The sequence below is a fragment of the Heliconius melpomene genome, chromosome 17 (genome assembly GCF_056956725.1).
Source record: "Heliconius melpomene rosina isolate 202511_hmr_F chromosome 17, ASM5695672v1, whole genome shotgun sequence".
Taxonomy (NCBI): Eukaryota; Metazoa; Arthropoda; class Insecta; order Lepidoptera; family Nymphalidae; genus Heliconius; species Heliconius melpomene.
In genome coordinates, this window is record NC_140405.1 from 10,927,837 (window position 1) to 10,943,656 (window position 15,820).

At 30.3% G+C, this 15,820-nt stretch overlaps 1 protein-coding gene across 2 annotated transcripts in view; it reads left to right on the top strand.

The window, feature by feature from the left end:
• Nucleotides 1–15,820, top strand: part of LOC146530256 (neprilysin-11-like) — a 43,894-nt gene that overhangs the window by 17,320 nt on the left and 10,754 nt on the right. Inside the window, exon 3 of one of the 2 annotated variants that reach the window (XM_085201224.1) lies at nucleotides 14,577–14,719. In XM_085201224.1, the coding sequence (XP_085057350.1) occupies nucleotides 14,577–14,719 (143 nt within the window). Of the gene's footprint in view, nucleotides 1–14,576; nucleotides 14,720–14,740; nucleotides 14,893–15,820 lie in introns of those variants that run through there. The other variant, XM_085201225.1, reaches the window with a different exon arrangement.

Here is a 15,820-nt window from a genome sequence, read left to right on the forward strand (position 1 = left end):
CTCGAATGGGAATCGGACTCCCAACCTGTAGCCTTTACAGTCACGTGAAACGACCCCAAGTTTTTTAATTTAGTATAATTGATTCTCATAATTTTTCTGATGTTTTTTTCTTATTTTGTTTAACTTCGTGATAATATTGTACTTTTGCATTTTCGTACCTACTCGATTTTTAATTTTAGTCTTAGTAATAGTATAACTGTATACATTTCCGTACTTTGCTACTTTAAAAGATAGTCGTAAATTTTGCAAATTTTGTATGAAGCCAATATTACAGATCATTTATATGCAAGTACACGTATCGTGATTTATAAAGCATTAATGATTCACTCAGAACGGAAATACGAATTAAACAACTTATTGTAGGTTTCAAAAGCTTATATAAAGATTTAAAAATATCAGTGTTGTAGAGAATTTAAGCTATATCAATAATATACAGGGGTTAAAGGTTCATTTCTTAACGTAGCAAATGATATCAATAAGCCTAATATATTTTGGTTTATAAGAAACGCGGGTTTAAGTCTCGCCAGGTTGAATTTATTATATTTTCTCTAAAATATTAATTTATTTTATTAATTTTTAATGTAGAATAATATTTTCAAAAATAATTAAAAACAGAAATAGGCGCTCATACAAAGAACTCGTTGATGTCTTTTTTATAAGAGTTTCTTAAAATATGTAGTAAATATTTTTGAAACAAAATAAAGCAACTAGTATGATATAAAATAATAAATTAAAATGATTATATTTTATTGAAGAATGTGCAGCACGTGCATAGAATTGCATGTAGTTAATCACCCTTTGTCCGAAAGGTCGGAAATCCCTCGAAGTGATGGCCTCGTAAAGAAAGCCACAATCGTGACTCAATATGAACATTTACTATATGTATGAATAAGACTTTATATATATGACTTTATATATCTTTAAAATTATGTTTTGGAGTATAATTATTTATAAATAAAAAAATGGCAATTATTGAAAAAATCCAATTTGTTGTTAACTTTACGATGATTTTTTTTTTTTTAAATATATATTTATTGATATTTATTAAATACTAGCGGCCCGCTCGCGGTTTCACCTGCGTGAACTATGTTATTATTAATGTCTGTCTCCATGACTACGTCCTAGTGACGTCTATGCAAAATTTGAGACTTCTAGCATTTGTAGTAACGAACTTTCATACAAACTTACAACCCCAAAAACAACCCCTTAGAAGTCGAATATTGCAAATTCCCGTCTTAGCGAGCACCTACGTCCTATAAGTTACTCCTAATTTGAGATTCCTAGCACATGTAGTTTCTGAGATTTCGTGATGAGTGAGTGACCTTTTGATTTTATATATATAGAAGAAAGATTATTAGTACATATTAATTCTTAAAGGTTTTAATTAGTTATTATCCTCTATACTGAAATAATAACTCGTAGCGATTAGTGCTTATTTGATAATAGTAATTTAACTGCGACTAATAGCAGCTATGCGTGATCGTGATCTATGCGTGTGTGGGATACAACACAAAAATATTAAATACCGTTTTCATTTTGCTCCTGTAGGAATGTTAGAGCAATTTTTTCACTTTAAATACATGAAAAATATTGTGTTTTATTTTTAGACATTTCCTAAAACAACTGTATATTATAGTTAATATCTTTAGCAACACGTACTCGTACATTTCGGCGGATTCTTTCCTGTAAAGATGATATATTCGAGAACAACGTACATTTTTCATATATCATACAATACATAGTCTGATAAATGACCCCAGATAATACCTCAACTTGTACGCACGTCGCGTGTAATTTTGTTTATGCAAAATATTCTTTCAAGATGGACCGATGGCATCTCCACTTCCGCTTCTTTTGTACATTTGCCGTTTTAACGAGATATTCATATAATATTTCTTTGAATACTGTATTTTATAAGTTAATACAAAATATATGAATATATGTAATTTATCTTTATTTATATTTTATTTATATACCACGAATACACTGATATATGTATGTATGGTTTATTCGAGGTAATTGTGTCTTTTCATTGCGTTGACTAAAAAGCTTATTTTTAACTGTCCTCTAAGGGATCGTAGCACCTTCACTTGTTTAGTGGACAAATTCAACGTCGTGTTTTGTCTAGTTGAGCGAGAAAATGAAAATAATTTAAATATAGTTATTCCCCAGAGTGCAGATCGAACCTACAACCGTCACGTTTTCAGTTAGACGCTATCCCACTGTGCCATGACGGTCTCGATATTTAAAAAATCATGACGTGTTTATTTCGAGAATATATTATAACAACCAAATTATTAACTTTGTGAGAAGTTACAGCTTCTTCGACTTTACAACGCTTATTGACTAAATTGATATTTTTTTAAGAATGCGATTGTTTATTATGTTACTAAGGTAAGATTTTTTATAAACTTACAGTGTATTTTAAGAAATATAATATAATATAAGTATGCCATAACATAATATATATAATATAAGGCATATAAGTGTGCCATCAGCATTTTTTTCTTCTTAAGATAAAAAAAATAAACTTGATATTTTTTTTAAAGGTGTGTAATAAAAATATATCTTAGATCACACAAGTTCATCAGACATTGAACTAGAACTAGAACTAGAACTTAACTACTATTTTACTAGACAAAGGCATCTAGCCTGGTGATTAGATATTAGATAAGCATGTGCATGTAACACGTTATTATAAAAAAAATATATTTTGTTACAATAAGAAAAATACTTTGTTTATTTTTTATGTAAATCTTAAAACTAAGATTTTTTTAAAATTTTAAATTAAAATTCCTAAAATAAAATAAATTTCCTAATTCATTACTTGACTTTACGTTTTCTATGGTAAGTCTTAGATCTCTTAACAATATATAATATTTTTTTTATTCTGTTATGTATGAACAATATGAATTGTGGGGCAACTAATCAATTATCACTAAGTTAAAATTCAGCTTCACGCTGTATCCCGCACACAGCAGGGTAGGCAGAGGGAACATAGTGTTCATACACTTCGTTCTCCACTAAGTACAAAAATTTATATGAAACTTTCTTACCAAAATTAATAAAATCATTAAGCCACTTTATAAACTTGTGCCTCATACAAATAATCGTAATTAACAGCGAAAGTGAACGCCTTATTAGAGTCTCTTACTGTTACGCACTGAACGGCCATATACAATTGCCGATTAACACCCGCGATTCGGTATGTGGTGCAATTCGTTTTGTGAACATATATATTTTTTTATATGAAAAAGTAATCAAAAAAATATTAAACACCATGTCGTACTGTGTGTGTTTCTCTTTGGAAATACGTAGGTAGGACCTTATACACTCCTGAACTAATTTTGATAAAATTTAGACTGTTCCTCAACTTGAAATATACTTTTATATTTAAATCAAATAGGATCATATCGATATGACTTTTAGTTTCCGAGAAATTTGTGGACAAAAGGATGTGGACAAAAGGACCTTTCATCTAGGCCTAATTTTAACTAGCTGTACTCGTACATGGTCACGGCGCAAACGATATTTTTTAGTAATAAACATACATAAGTGTTGAACTGATAACCTTCTTTTTTCGGAATTAGTTAAAAAACTATCAAAACTACAAACTTAAAAAATCTATTACCTATTTGCCTAACGTAGCGTGAATATTATTAAAATAATGCAATGAAGGGGAAATCGAACCCAGAACTAATTAAAAAAAATTTCAATATTTGTCAATATCTCGTTGATGATAAAATATTTATTGAAAGTGGATGTTTAGCTTGAGTTGAATAATATAGCTGTTTCTTAGGAGCGGTTTTCTTTTTTTTTCGGCAATTTTCTTGTGATCGTATTATTAGGGCTACCGTTCTGTCTTTAAATCTTGTAGTATAAGTATTAATATATTTAAATATATTTTCGTTGCCTGGCGTTGCGCAATTGCGTATAACTGTAAACGCGTCAGTTGTAGTTTCGATTCCCAGGAAAGACAAAGAAAGCTATTATATCCTTTTATTATAGTTTTCCGCAAATTTAAATTAGGTTTACTACGTACACACATTCGTAAAATGTGTGATTTTAACCAAAATAAATTTGAAAATTTCTATATGACCATTTCCATTGCATACCATCACGCTCCCGCCTGTGTCTCGGCCACGCAGTGAAAAGCGTACGTGAGCCGAGTTCATTTGGCGGCAGCCAAGATGAATTTCCCTTGGCATTGAACCTGTTACCGGTGCTTTGTTACAAAATACCGGAAGCATGTAGAAAATGTGACTAATGTTATAACTGAATAATGTCTAATAAGTTACTATGTACCTACATATCATTGTTTTTGATAAATTAGACAAAGAATTCAAGGTTAAGAGTAATAATTGCGGGCGGGATTTAAACCCACACTTATCGTACCGTCAGGTACATATTAACTAATCAACTGCATCGCCAAGACATTATAAAAGAGATTGGGTATATTAATTAGTAATAATTGTATAAAATCAAGAAAAATGAAAGTTATCACTCCATGAAAATGTCAGTATAATTTAAAAATTTTACTATAAAAAGGGACATCGTTAAAGTGTCCAAAGACATTTCGCCGGACGTCCATAAAAAAATAATTGCTCCTACTCAGAAGTTATGTTGGCGATGTTTAAATTATATGACAGTTTTGTGAAAATACTCTGTTATTTTATTACATTATTTACTTTAAAATAAATATTTAATTTGCTTAATCAATTTAAAAGGATTTCGTATATCTGTATTATTTCACTTAATTCAGTAGAAAACAATTAAGTGAGATATTTACAAATACAAATATGACCTATCCCTACATACAAACGAATATGTCAAAAGAGAAGGTTTCCTAGATAACGGAATAAAGGTTCACCCTTTTCTTAAAAAAATAACATATAATTATAAATATATACTAAATAGTTACTATACGTTTATTTTCTTCCTGTTAATCTTGCTCTTAACAAACAGCATGGGCTTTTATTTCGCTTTCTCTTAAACCCTCTCTTTTGACATGTCCATTTTTACCTTTGGATAATTATGGTAGTTGATTCAGATTCATCAAGATAGTTTACGATAATAATAAATAACAATTATTATTATAAAGTACCAAAAACATTTTTTTAACCGTAAACAATGACTAAGCGATTACTAATAACATAAATAATTTTAATCGTTACAAAATTCCGAATAACATATTGTTAGATTGTCCCGTTAATTTTGCCATTTTTTGCATTGCCTCCAGTGATCGAGTGCAACAACCTGTGTTTCTTTATTGTCGTCTCCCACACGGGCTTTGAGAGTTCAGTGGACCTAACCCTATCTGATTTGATATATTATTTTTAAGCCTAAAATATAAATCTTGATAAATATCCTGTAGTCTAGAATAATTATGATAATAATATTGTTTATTTTTTAATAAAATATTTGTAGTTATCAACTAATGTGTCAATTTATCTATAAGAGAAAAAAAGATTTTAATTTCATATGCTTAAAGCAAGATTAAGTGAAAAAGTTCCAACTAGTGTTCCGCTCCCGGCTCTGCCTGCGTCGACTACACGATTATGGTTTTCATAAAAAAATAGCAGTTTTAAAGATTTAAGTTACATTGGGTTTCCAGACTGTTCGATGAATATACAAAAAAAATAGATTCGTTTAAAAATATCTTTAATTTTAATATGTTTCATTATGATATTGATAAATAATAAAATAAAATAAATAAATAAGTAAAGGTATTGGTTTCAAAAAAATACTGTTAATTCAGTTAAAACAAGTTATTAATTAAAATGTTTGTTTGTTTTTGATAAATAACATCCACATGTTTTTGCCTTTTGAATATTAATAAATTAATTTTTAACAAAAAGAAAAACCGACTTCTAACAACGAACTAAAAAGTGAAAAATAATTATATAAAGATTTTATAATTTTGAAGTCGGTGCCAAGTAAAACAAACAGGCTTAGTAATTAGATATTGTAGTAAGGGTGTTGTAGCATTAGTTTGACACCGACTTCAAAATTATAAAATCTTTATATAATTATTTTTCACTTTTTAGTTCGTTGTTAGAAGTCGGTTTTTCTTTTTGTTAAAAATTAATTTATTTTACGATTTTTAGTGATGGGTAGATCTTAAAATGATGCTTCTTGAACGAGTGGTGATGGTGGTGGTAGTGGTTGTCAACGAGTGGTTGTGATTGTTCTATGTAAAACTTCATTTAATTAGCTATTATTTTTGTGCAAAGTTACATTTTGGTATATTGACAAGAACAAACATAAAAAGTATTCGGGTGATTTCGGAATCTCCCTTTTTTGAAGTTGGTTGAAAATGAGAACATCCTCTTTTTTGAAATTGGTTGAACAGAAATGCAACGATCAGGAATCTCACTTCTGACATCAATTTAAAAAGTTTTTGCTTGTAATTATTACAGTATAATCAATTTTTTTCAAACTTTCTCAATTTTCACCAGATTTCATAATCGGAACCTAACCAAACTTTCACCAAATTATCCTTGAAGTGTATTCTTTCAAATAAAAAAAGATTCATCAAAATCGGTTGGCGCGACATTGAGTTATTCGGCTATTAGTCGCGCACATGTCTAATGCTAAATTAAGACTTATGTGATTTTCTCATGGATACCATTGTCAGACATGGACCAAAAAAAAATGGGACCATTCGGGAAGCTATACCTTTCAAATAAAAAAAAAAATATCAAAATCGGTTCACCCAGTTAAAAGTTATGAGGTAACAAACATAAAAAAAAAAATAAAAAAAAAAAAAAAAAATACAGTCGAATTGATAACCTCCTTTTCTTACAGAAGTCGGTTAAAAAGCAACAAAATTGCAGCCAGTCTTGGTGTCAGCCGCAATGGCGCAGTGTTACTGTAAATTTGACTGGTTGTGGGTTCAATCCTCATTCGAGGAAATGATATCCATTTCTTAGCTCTGGTATCGAGGCAAGCCGTGGCGTTAAGTTCCGAAACGCAACACGCAATGCCTTCTAGAATTCGGTGGAAAGTTGGGAACGGAGTATCTTAACCCTAGGTTCCAGGGATACAGCGTGAAGTTCATTTGATTTGATTTTCGAACAAAAATAAATTAAAGTTTTTATTATTAAGACCACGTACATCTACACAAAACATTCGTCCTATATCGAGAAGAGCTTACAAAGAAATCGAGCACACACTGCTTACCCCGTTTCTATTGTATTAGCAACAAAAGATCGCTGTAAATTCTGAATACCGCCGCCAGAATTCAGTCTTGAAATAATTTCATATTATCCATTTGAACTCACTTCCTGCACGAACCGTTACAATGTCCTATAGAAAGTGTGATGCGGATCAACACTGTGGTGGCCAGTAAAATTTTGTTTTTTAGGATTAAAATTAAATTAGATTTAACAGTGGCTTCTCCCTCGTGGTTTATTTCTTCAGCTTCATAATATTAATATAGATTCCTATAATAAACCTATAAAAATGTGATTCTTAATATTGCAGTTTTTGGCATTTTAATTAATATTTTCTTTGGAAATAGATTAAAGTATATAAAAGTTCATTTTTTGCACGAAACGTACGACTTTCGCTCTATAATAAATAGACAATATTCTTAATTTTAAAAGTCCACAGTAAATAAACTTTTTGCCCACCCTAACTCCATACTACATTTGTCTCGGCATTCTAAGGTTTACAGTTATGCAATGCTTTATATTATAAGTTAACAATGAAATGGCTTATTTTACATTATAAGTCTAAATCATTATATATGACGGCTATTACGATTTCTATGAAGATTATCGAGTGCTAGCGAAACTAATATATGAACATATATTTTTTATAGTAATTTATACAAACAGTGGCGAACTAAGGCTAAAACGGGCAATAGGCAACATTATAATTCCGGGCCCTTATGTCATGACAAATACTTTTACGTCTACGTTTTTCTGTTAAATAATAATATGAATTAAGTACAACAAGGCAGTTGCCTATATCGCCTAGGCGTTAGTCCGCCCCTGTACCTATCTATATAAACTTATATATAAATTTACAGTAACTGAACAATGGTTTTGTGATATACAAAACGATATACTAAGCTCGTGGATCTACATAAATAACCTAATAACACTCTATTGTCCTTCTTCATTTGATTTTTAGAAGAAAAAAAGAAATATAAAAAAGTTTGTCGTAACGATTTTTTCTTTAGATCGTTACAGCGAGCGAAGCGAAACAAGCTGAGATTATCGAATGAAGCGAATAGACAATATAATCTCGTATATAAATCTTTTCATAAGTATGAATTGAACCCATTATTATTGTATTCAATGCGTACATTCAAGATAGATTACTAAAATAGTGAAAAAAAATTGTGCAAAAATATCTACATAAATACATTTTTAATATTTCCATGAAGATTTTATAGGCACTAGATAAGCGGATCTCATACGGACTCAAGTATTATAATTTCGCTTTAATTGCTGTTTTTCGATTTAAATATTCCATTAAGTACTATGAATTGTAACTGATATGAAGGAATCACTTACAATTTTATTATAGTTTTATGTGTTTATAGTTTTTTTTATAGACACGATACGATACAAACAAGTTGTTGTAAAATTACGGTTATTGTAAACAATGGAATAATGCCTTTAATTAGATTAGAAGTGATTTCTATTTTCTAATACAACTGAGGTTCAACTGTGGATTGAGTTATTATATAATTAACAATATACAGTAATGATTTTAAGACATTTTGAAGAGATGTCTTAATTTACGACATATAGCTTTAAATAATTTATGTTAAATTTTTATCAAACTATTGAATAGGTATATTATAAAAAAGAAATTATTTTAGTTACTTAAAATATAAACAAACGTTATATTTTTCTTAATTTCTTTGAGCGAGGAAATGAAAATATTAAATATTTTATGCCCCAAAGTGGGCATTCGATGTCCACAACCGTCGCGCTTTGCCACATTCTTGTGCCCCCACTTCAGTAATCATATACATATATGCCTTTATTTTATTTATTTTTCACGAAAAATTAGGAGCAAAATAAAAAAGTATTTTTTATGTTCTATGGAAAAGGAGCTCAACGCCACGTCCTGTTTTATATCAAAACGAAGAAATGTAAATATATAATACCCTCGATAAGGAATCGAACCCACTGCCATCACGTTGTGGCACTGAAAAAAAAATGTCAGATGATAATATCTAAACGTCTCAATATAATAAAGCGTTAACCTCACTCATGAATCAAAGTCACATTACGACATCGCATTCAACTCGCGTACCACGCCGCGTACGTGAATAGAATAACCGTAGTGTTACTGAAAGTGTTATCACCGTTACTTGTAAGTGATCGTTATCTAGAGTAAGCTTTGGAGAATACATACATTAAGGAAAGAAAAATAATTTAAGAAAATCCATATTTTTGGTAACCATCCAATTAAGTTTTGCTTTGCTTTTTACAAACAACAAAAATAAGTTGCAACAACCTTCCAAGAAAGGCGGATTCAAATCCCGATACATAAAAAATTTAATACTTTGAATTTTTTTCTCTTTTTAAATAATGTTAAACTCTTGGTGATTCGTCTTTTCCTCTCCGCATTTAATCTATGGCGAAAAGTATTTTGCCTATTCTCAAGTTATAAAAATAACGCATACAAGTGAATTTTGATACAACATCTACCTTTTTCAATTAGGTACTGGGTAGTACACGAACGATTACACTAACAATACATTAAACTGGTAGCTTATCGCTATAATATCAAATTTACATATGGACCGTTTATTTTGAGAGTGGTGTAAGTCCATTTTCTTTTGTTTCGAGAAAATTAAAGGTTAGTATGTCGATGATTATGCAATTTCATTTACCGACTGATTTTAAGTTGTTCAAAACATGGGGTTTTTTTGAGAAATTAAACACGGACTAGTTATATATAAAAAAATTACATTAAATTAGGCATGAATTACGTGATAGCTCATTTTTCTCAAAAATGGACTTAAACCACTTTCAAAATAAACGGTCCATATGATGATATGTATATCTATTACTTATTATATTTTGTATGTTATATATGTTACAAAAAATATAAGACGATTGAATACTATGCATACTGAACCTCTCTCATCAAGCACCAACCATTCTGATCTTGGGCTTCGTGCAACAATAACAATAGAAATAATAAAAAAAACCTGTCCTACGAAGCAATCTACTGAAAGATAGTCACTATTAGCGAGTCATAGTTGTTTCCTGCTCAGTCTTAGTAAGTGGTTAAATCACTTATTCTACGTATTTATAAAATGTAATTTTATAAGGAAATTAATGTTACTGTAAATAAAAACCGCAAGTCGTGACAAGATGCTCTTTGTTTCTAAATTTTCGCAATTTCTTGTTATTTATATACGAGTATGTATATACGATAGATATATGGGATAATATATTTGGAATTTAAAATCTTATTTTTAAGACACTTCATTTCCAGACAAGACAACATAATGAGGGGCCCGTTACTATTAAATAAAACACTTATACACAAATTTTACATTTACAAACAGACTAATAATCAATAAAAATAACGCATATAAAAATATAAAGATATATAATATATAATTATATGTACGACTTGCCCTTAGTAATGAGAAAGTGCAAGTGACAGTAAAACGCAGAACAATTACACACTGACGACATTCCGTTCCGTAGTTGCGCACGCGCCGCGGAAACGAGCGATAGCGAACTTAATTCGCGATAATGAACTCGCCTTTGTATTGTTACGAATAAAGGATTCTGATTTTTATTATAAATATTAATTTTATTATTATTAAATACATTTTATATGTGAATATAAAATAATAATATATTCTACCTGTACAAATGTTTTATGTATTATTTTTTTATTTTTTTTATCCGTAAATTTTGATCTGATTTCTTTAATATAAATATGGACAATAGATAGATTACATATGCTAGTTGCTGTATTTCCTATGTACCCACAAACTTCATCATCTCTTAAAGCAAATACAGGTGAAACTACAAATCGTTAAGATAATTTGCACACTGAATATACAAATCAAAATAGCAGAGTAGGGAGAGGGAGCCTGGAAACCTAGTGTTAAGATACCCCGTATCCAGTAAGACACTTCCGTTCGTCACTTTCCACGGAATTCTTGTTGAATAGCCGAACCTAACGCCGCGGTTTGCCTCGTTATCTAAGCGGGGAAATGAAGATTAAACGTAATAGTTTGTTTTATAAAGTTACTTAGTAAAAAAACTCAATCTATTTAAGTATATTTTAATATAATTTGCAAGTAACTTCTCGTAACCAGATGTTGAATATAAAATAAATTACATCTTCCGCACTCATAATTCAAGCTTTCCATCCGAGCGAGGCATAAAACAATTTTACAATAAAATATTCCAATGAGTCAAATAAAGTAAAAGCTCAATACCGCAATGAGCAACCGTGATACCCGTGTTATTGTTTAAATTCATTTACTATAATTTATATTCGTTTATATGCTGTTTATGACATGGATATATTTACTTGTAAATATTTTTAATCAAACGGCATTTCCCGCATATATTGTGGTAAACATTACCATAGCTGCGCATACGCATACCTGCCTGGTGTTAAGAGACTTCGTTTTCCACTTCTCTTCCACCAAAGCGAAGAAATTAAAATAACTTAAATATAATCATTGGTAATTGCAATCGAACCCACAAACAGACGGAGCCTGTTTGTTTTTTAAGTTGTTGCACATATTACCCTCACCTGCTATTGGTCTTGGCCATGGCTTAAGGGTTCAGTCCCGATTAGGGGAATGTTTATTTTGAATGGTTTCTATTTATTCACTCTGGCTAGAAAGAGCGTGGCGTTAAATTACGCAGCTTTAGGTCATGTCAAGTTCAGATCAAAAGCAAAGAACGGAAAGATTTGAGCCCGAACCTAAGTTTTTATGTATTGTTTTTTACGCATTCCGCTTGCTCTGCTTGCTGGAAAAAGCGCGAAACTAAAATAGGAAAAAAGCTAGTGAAGTCACTCTGCCATTTACTTTCCTCTCTTTAATTATTTTTATCAATCATAGTTATAGGTTCCAATTTCATAAATATAGGAAATATTTTATAAGGAAACATTTTGAATAGAATTTTTCCTAATAGATGAAATTAAATTCGTATTTGGCTTTTCCACTTGACATCGTTTCAATATAACTCACTTGCGGAAAGTTCTGACACTTATAAAAAATTAAAAGACTTTAACGTAGACCTTTAATATAACGGAAATCGGGGAGGATCTGTGTGTGACTGTAACGCGACGATTGTGGGTTCGATCCCCACTCGAGAGCATGAATTATTATTTATTAATATTTTAATTTTTTCGCTCTGGCACCAAGGCACCACTCAACATGCAAAGCCTCGCAAAAATTCAGCGGAAAGTGAGGAACGGAGTGTCTTAGCTCTATGTTCCCTCCTGCCTACCCTGCTGTGTCTGCAGTCTGCAGAATATAACGTGATTTAAATTTTGATTTTATTTAAATGTCTGTCCGACCCGATAAAAAATGGAGAACAGAGCCTTTCAACACTAGCATACACAATACACTCTCTGCATAACCTGCTATAAGCAAGAATAATATAGCTTTATCTATCTATCTATATATATAAAAAGGACTTGTCCTCACTGAGTGAGGTAAGACGTACGCACAGCCGTAACTGCTGATGATAGAAACGTGGAATTTGGATAGATGTTTACTTTTGTAATCTGGACATCCACTAAGAAGGGATTTTGAAAAATTTTAACCCTAAAGGGGTGAAATAGGGGTTGAAAGTTTGTATGGAAAAAAAATTAAATCAGCATCGATATTTATAAAATTTGAAATTTAGATTTTTAAAAGTATTTAATTGAACACGTGTTTCATCGTTTTCTAGAACTCTCCCCCTAAGGGTACAAATAAGGGGTTGAAAGTTTGTATGGAAAAATCTTTAAAACGCCACCGATTATTATAAAATTTGAAATTTAGACTCTTAAAAATATTTAATTGAACATGTGTTTTCTGGTTTTTTAGAATTCACCCTCTAAGGGTGCAAATGAGGGGTTGAAAGTTTGTATGGAAAAATCTTTAAATCGCCACAGATTTTTATAAAATTTGAAATTTAGACTCTTAAAAATCTTTCATTGAATACATGTTTCGTACTACGTAATAAACCATTATTAGAATTCACCCCTAAATAAGCAAGCGAAGCTGCGCGCGTCCGCTAGTATTAATATATAGCTGCACGTGCAGCTAAAAAAATTAAAATGCGGTGCATTATCGCAGGAAGAACCTAGTGTTAAAAGAACCTTAACCTACTTTTGTTTTGATAGTAAAATATTTTCAAAAGAATTATGTATTTGGTCTAATTTTTCTGCGACTTTATTACCATAATGGGGGCTATCAGCATAATTATAGTCTTTACAATTTAAAAATATATGAAGATTATAGTTTTTATTTATAGTGCTGTTTGACAGTTCAAAGCATATTGGTAGTTGCAGGTTTTAAACCAATTTGCATAAAACTTTTGTATAGTTTATATAAATATTGTATGCTTTTATTTGTTAATAACTTCAGACTTTATTCCACATATAGCCTGGTAGAGAGAATTCAGTATCAACACTCCGTTATCTTTCCGCTCGAATTAAAAAGTTTACGTGTTAAGTAAAGGAACGTAACACTCTTTGATTTGCCAGAGGGGGAACGAACGGGGAACCGAAAATAATTCGGCCTTGCCAGTGATATAAAAACATATAAAAACTTTATCTCTCATATCGACACTAGTAAAATTTTATCCATATTAACACTTTCAATTTCTCTAACAGCCACTCAAAGATGTCAATCAATATTTATCTGACATTAAATGTATGTAAACATTACAAACTTGTATTTGCTTAGTAAAAAATGACAGCTCTAAGTGTGGCTGAAAGTGAATCGATGATATGCAAATTATTACTACTCTGTTCCGTTATAGTTTAATAAGATTTCATTTCCCTATAAAAACTAGTTTGGCGCTTCGATAATGGACTACCGTTTTCTATTTTTTATCTTTCAATTAGCTTAGATGGAATGTCCTAAAAAACTTAGCCTAGTTTTCATCTAGTAAGTACATCTACATATTGATAGCATTTTTTGTTATTTATCTGTATGTATAATTTTAGACGTTCTAATGTCAAAGTGCCATTTCTCAGTTTTATGAATTTAATTAATTTTACTTATAAAATTGACACTATTGTAGCAAAGGGAGTGGGTGCTAAATTTTTTATATAATAATTTGGTAATATTAGTCGTTTTGTTCGTCACATTAAAAATATTGTAGGGTACTACTGCCCAGAATGTGTAGACTCTAAATGTCAAGAGAAGAAATTGAGAATGTCTAATCTCATGTAGGCTCTCTATATTCACAATATAAATACTGGTATGAAAAAAAATGGAATGTTAATCTTTAACCTAATTAACTCCTTCTATTATATATTTTAAAACATCCTAAAATCTTAACAGCTTAACGTTTGATGAACAAAAAATATTTTTTAAAAAATAACTAACTCAAAATAATTAATTTCAGAGAGCGCACAGTTCGATGCTCATCGGTCCTGATCGTCGCGCTAGGGCTGTCACTGATCGCGCTCGGCTTATACACCACGGTGTTGGTACTCACCGAATATAAGAGTCCACGACCCTGCCTCAGCGAGGTCTGCGTTGGTACAGGTGAGATGGACAGTAATATCCAGATTGTCGATTAGAACACTTGTCCTTCGAAATGAATAGCTTGATTATTTTTATTACTTTTAGTTTAGTAATTTTCACAATTTTTGGGCTACCCCTCAATCAAAATGAGGTTGAAGAAGAACTTTGTGTGTCCCAATTGTGTAATAATACTGGTGAGTTTTCTGTGTTTTTAAAGATTTTTTTTCAGATTTTTTTGGGGATTTTTGTAAATTTTACAATACGAGTTTTCTCCAAAATTTTACATTATGGACCTTTTTTTAAAAATTCTACATAATTTTGTACAAATTATAAATAATAAAAAATCATAGATTTTCTAAATAAATATTGCCTCCAATTATTTGTATTAAAAAAAAAAACAAAACGTAAAATAACACATACTAAACATAACGGTACAATTAATATGTAACACGCACAACGGTAGTTTCATACAAGCACGATTAATACAAATAGACGAGAATAATAATAATATAAATATTTATTTTGCGCTATCGCGTAATTTATTACTATATCCACTATAAAGCTCACGCCGCACGTGAGGACCTTCAAACCCTTGAGATTAACTGATATACATATGTAATATTAATGGTTTGTTTGTGTTATTTAGTTATATAATAGGAATAAAGAAAATGAGCGTTGTATTAGTCCACATATAGATAGGTACGGTCCAGAATGTGACGTCACCAAATATGTCAAGAGAAGAAAATAAGAATGTTTAAGCACATTTAGGTTCTCTATATTCTCCACATAATAAAAAAAAGTCGTGTGAAAAAAAAAAATGAAATTTACGTTACCCTGGTAAGCAGAGGAAATTTAATATAGCCCCGCCCAATTTTTTCCTGAGCAAAGAAATGAAAATAATTCATTCCACCAAGTAGGAATCGAATCCACACTTTTATATAATAATTAAAATAAAAAATAATTATTTTGTACTTATAATTCATTTTAATGTTATCACATCTATTTTATTTATTTTGTTATATTTTTTTTATTGTAATAATATTTATTTTTAACTATAATGTTCACATAAATAGTCCATATAATGTATTCTATATTTACTTACTATATTATTTAAATTATTGT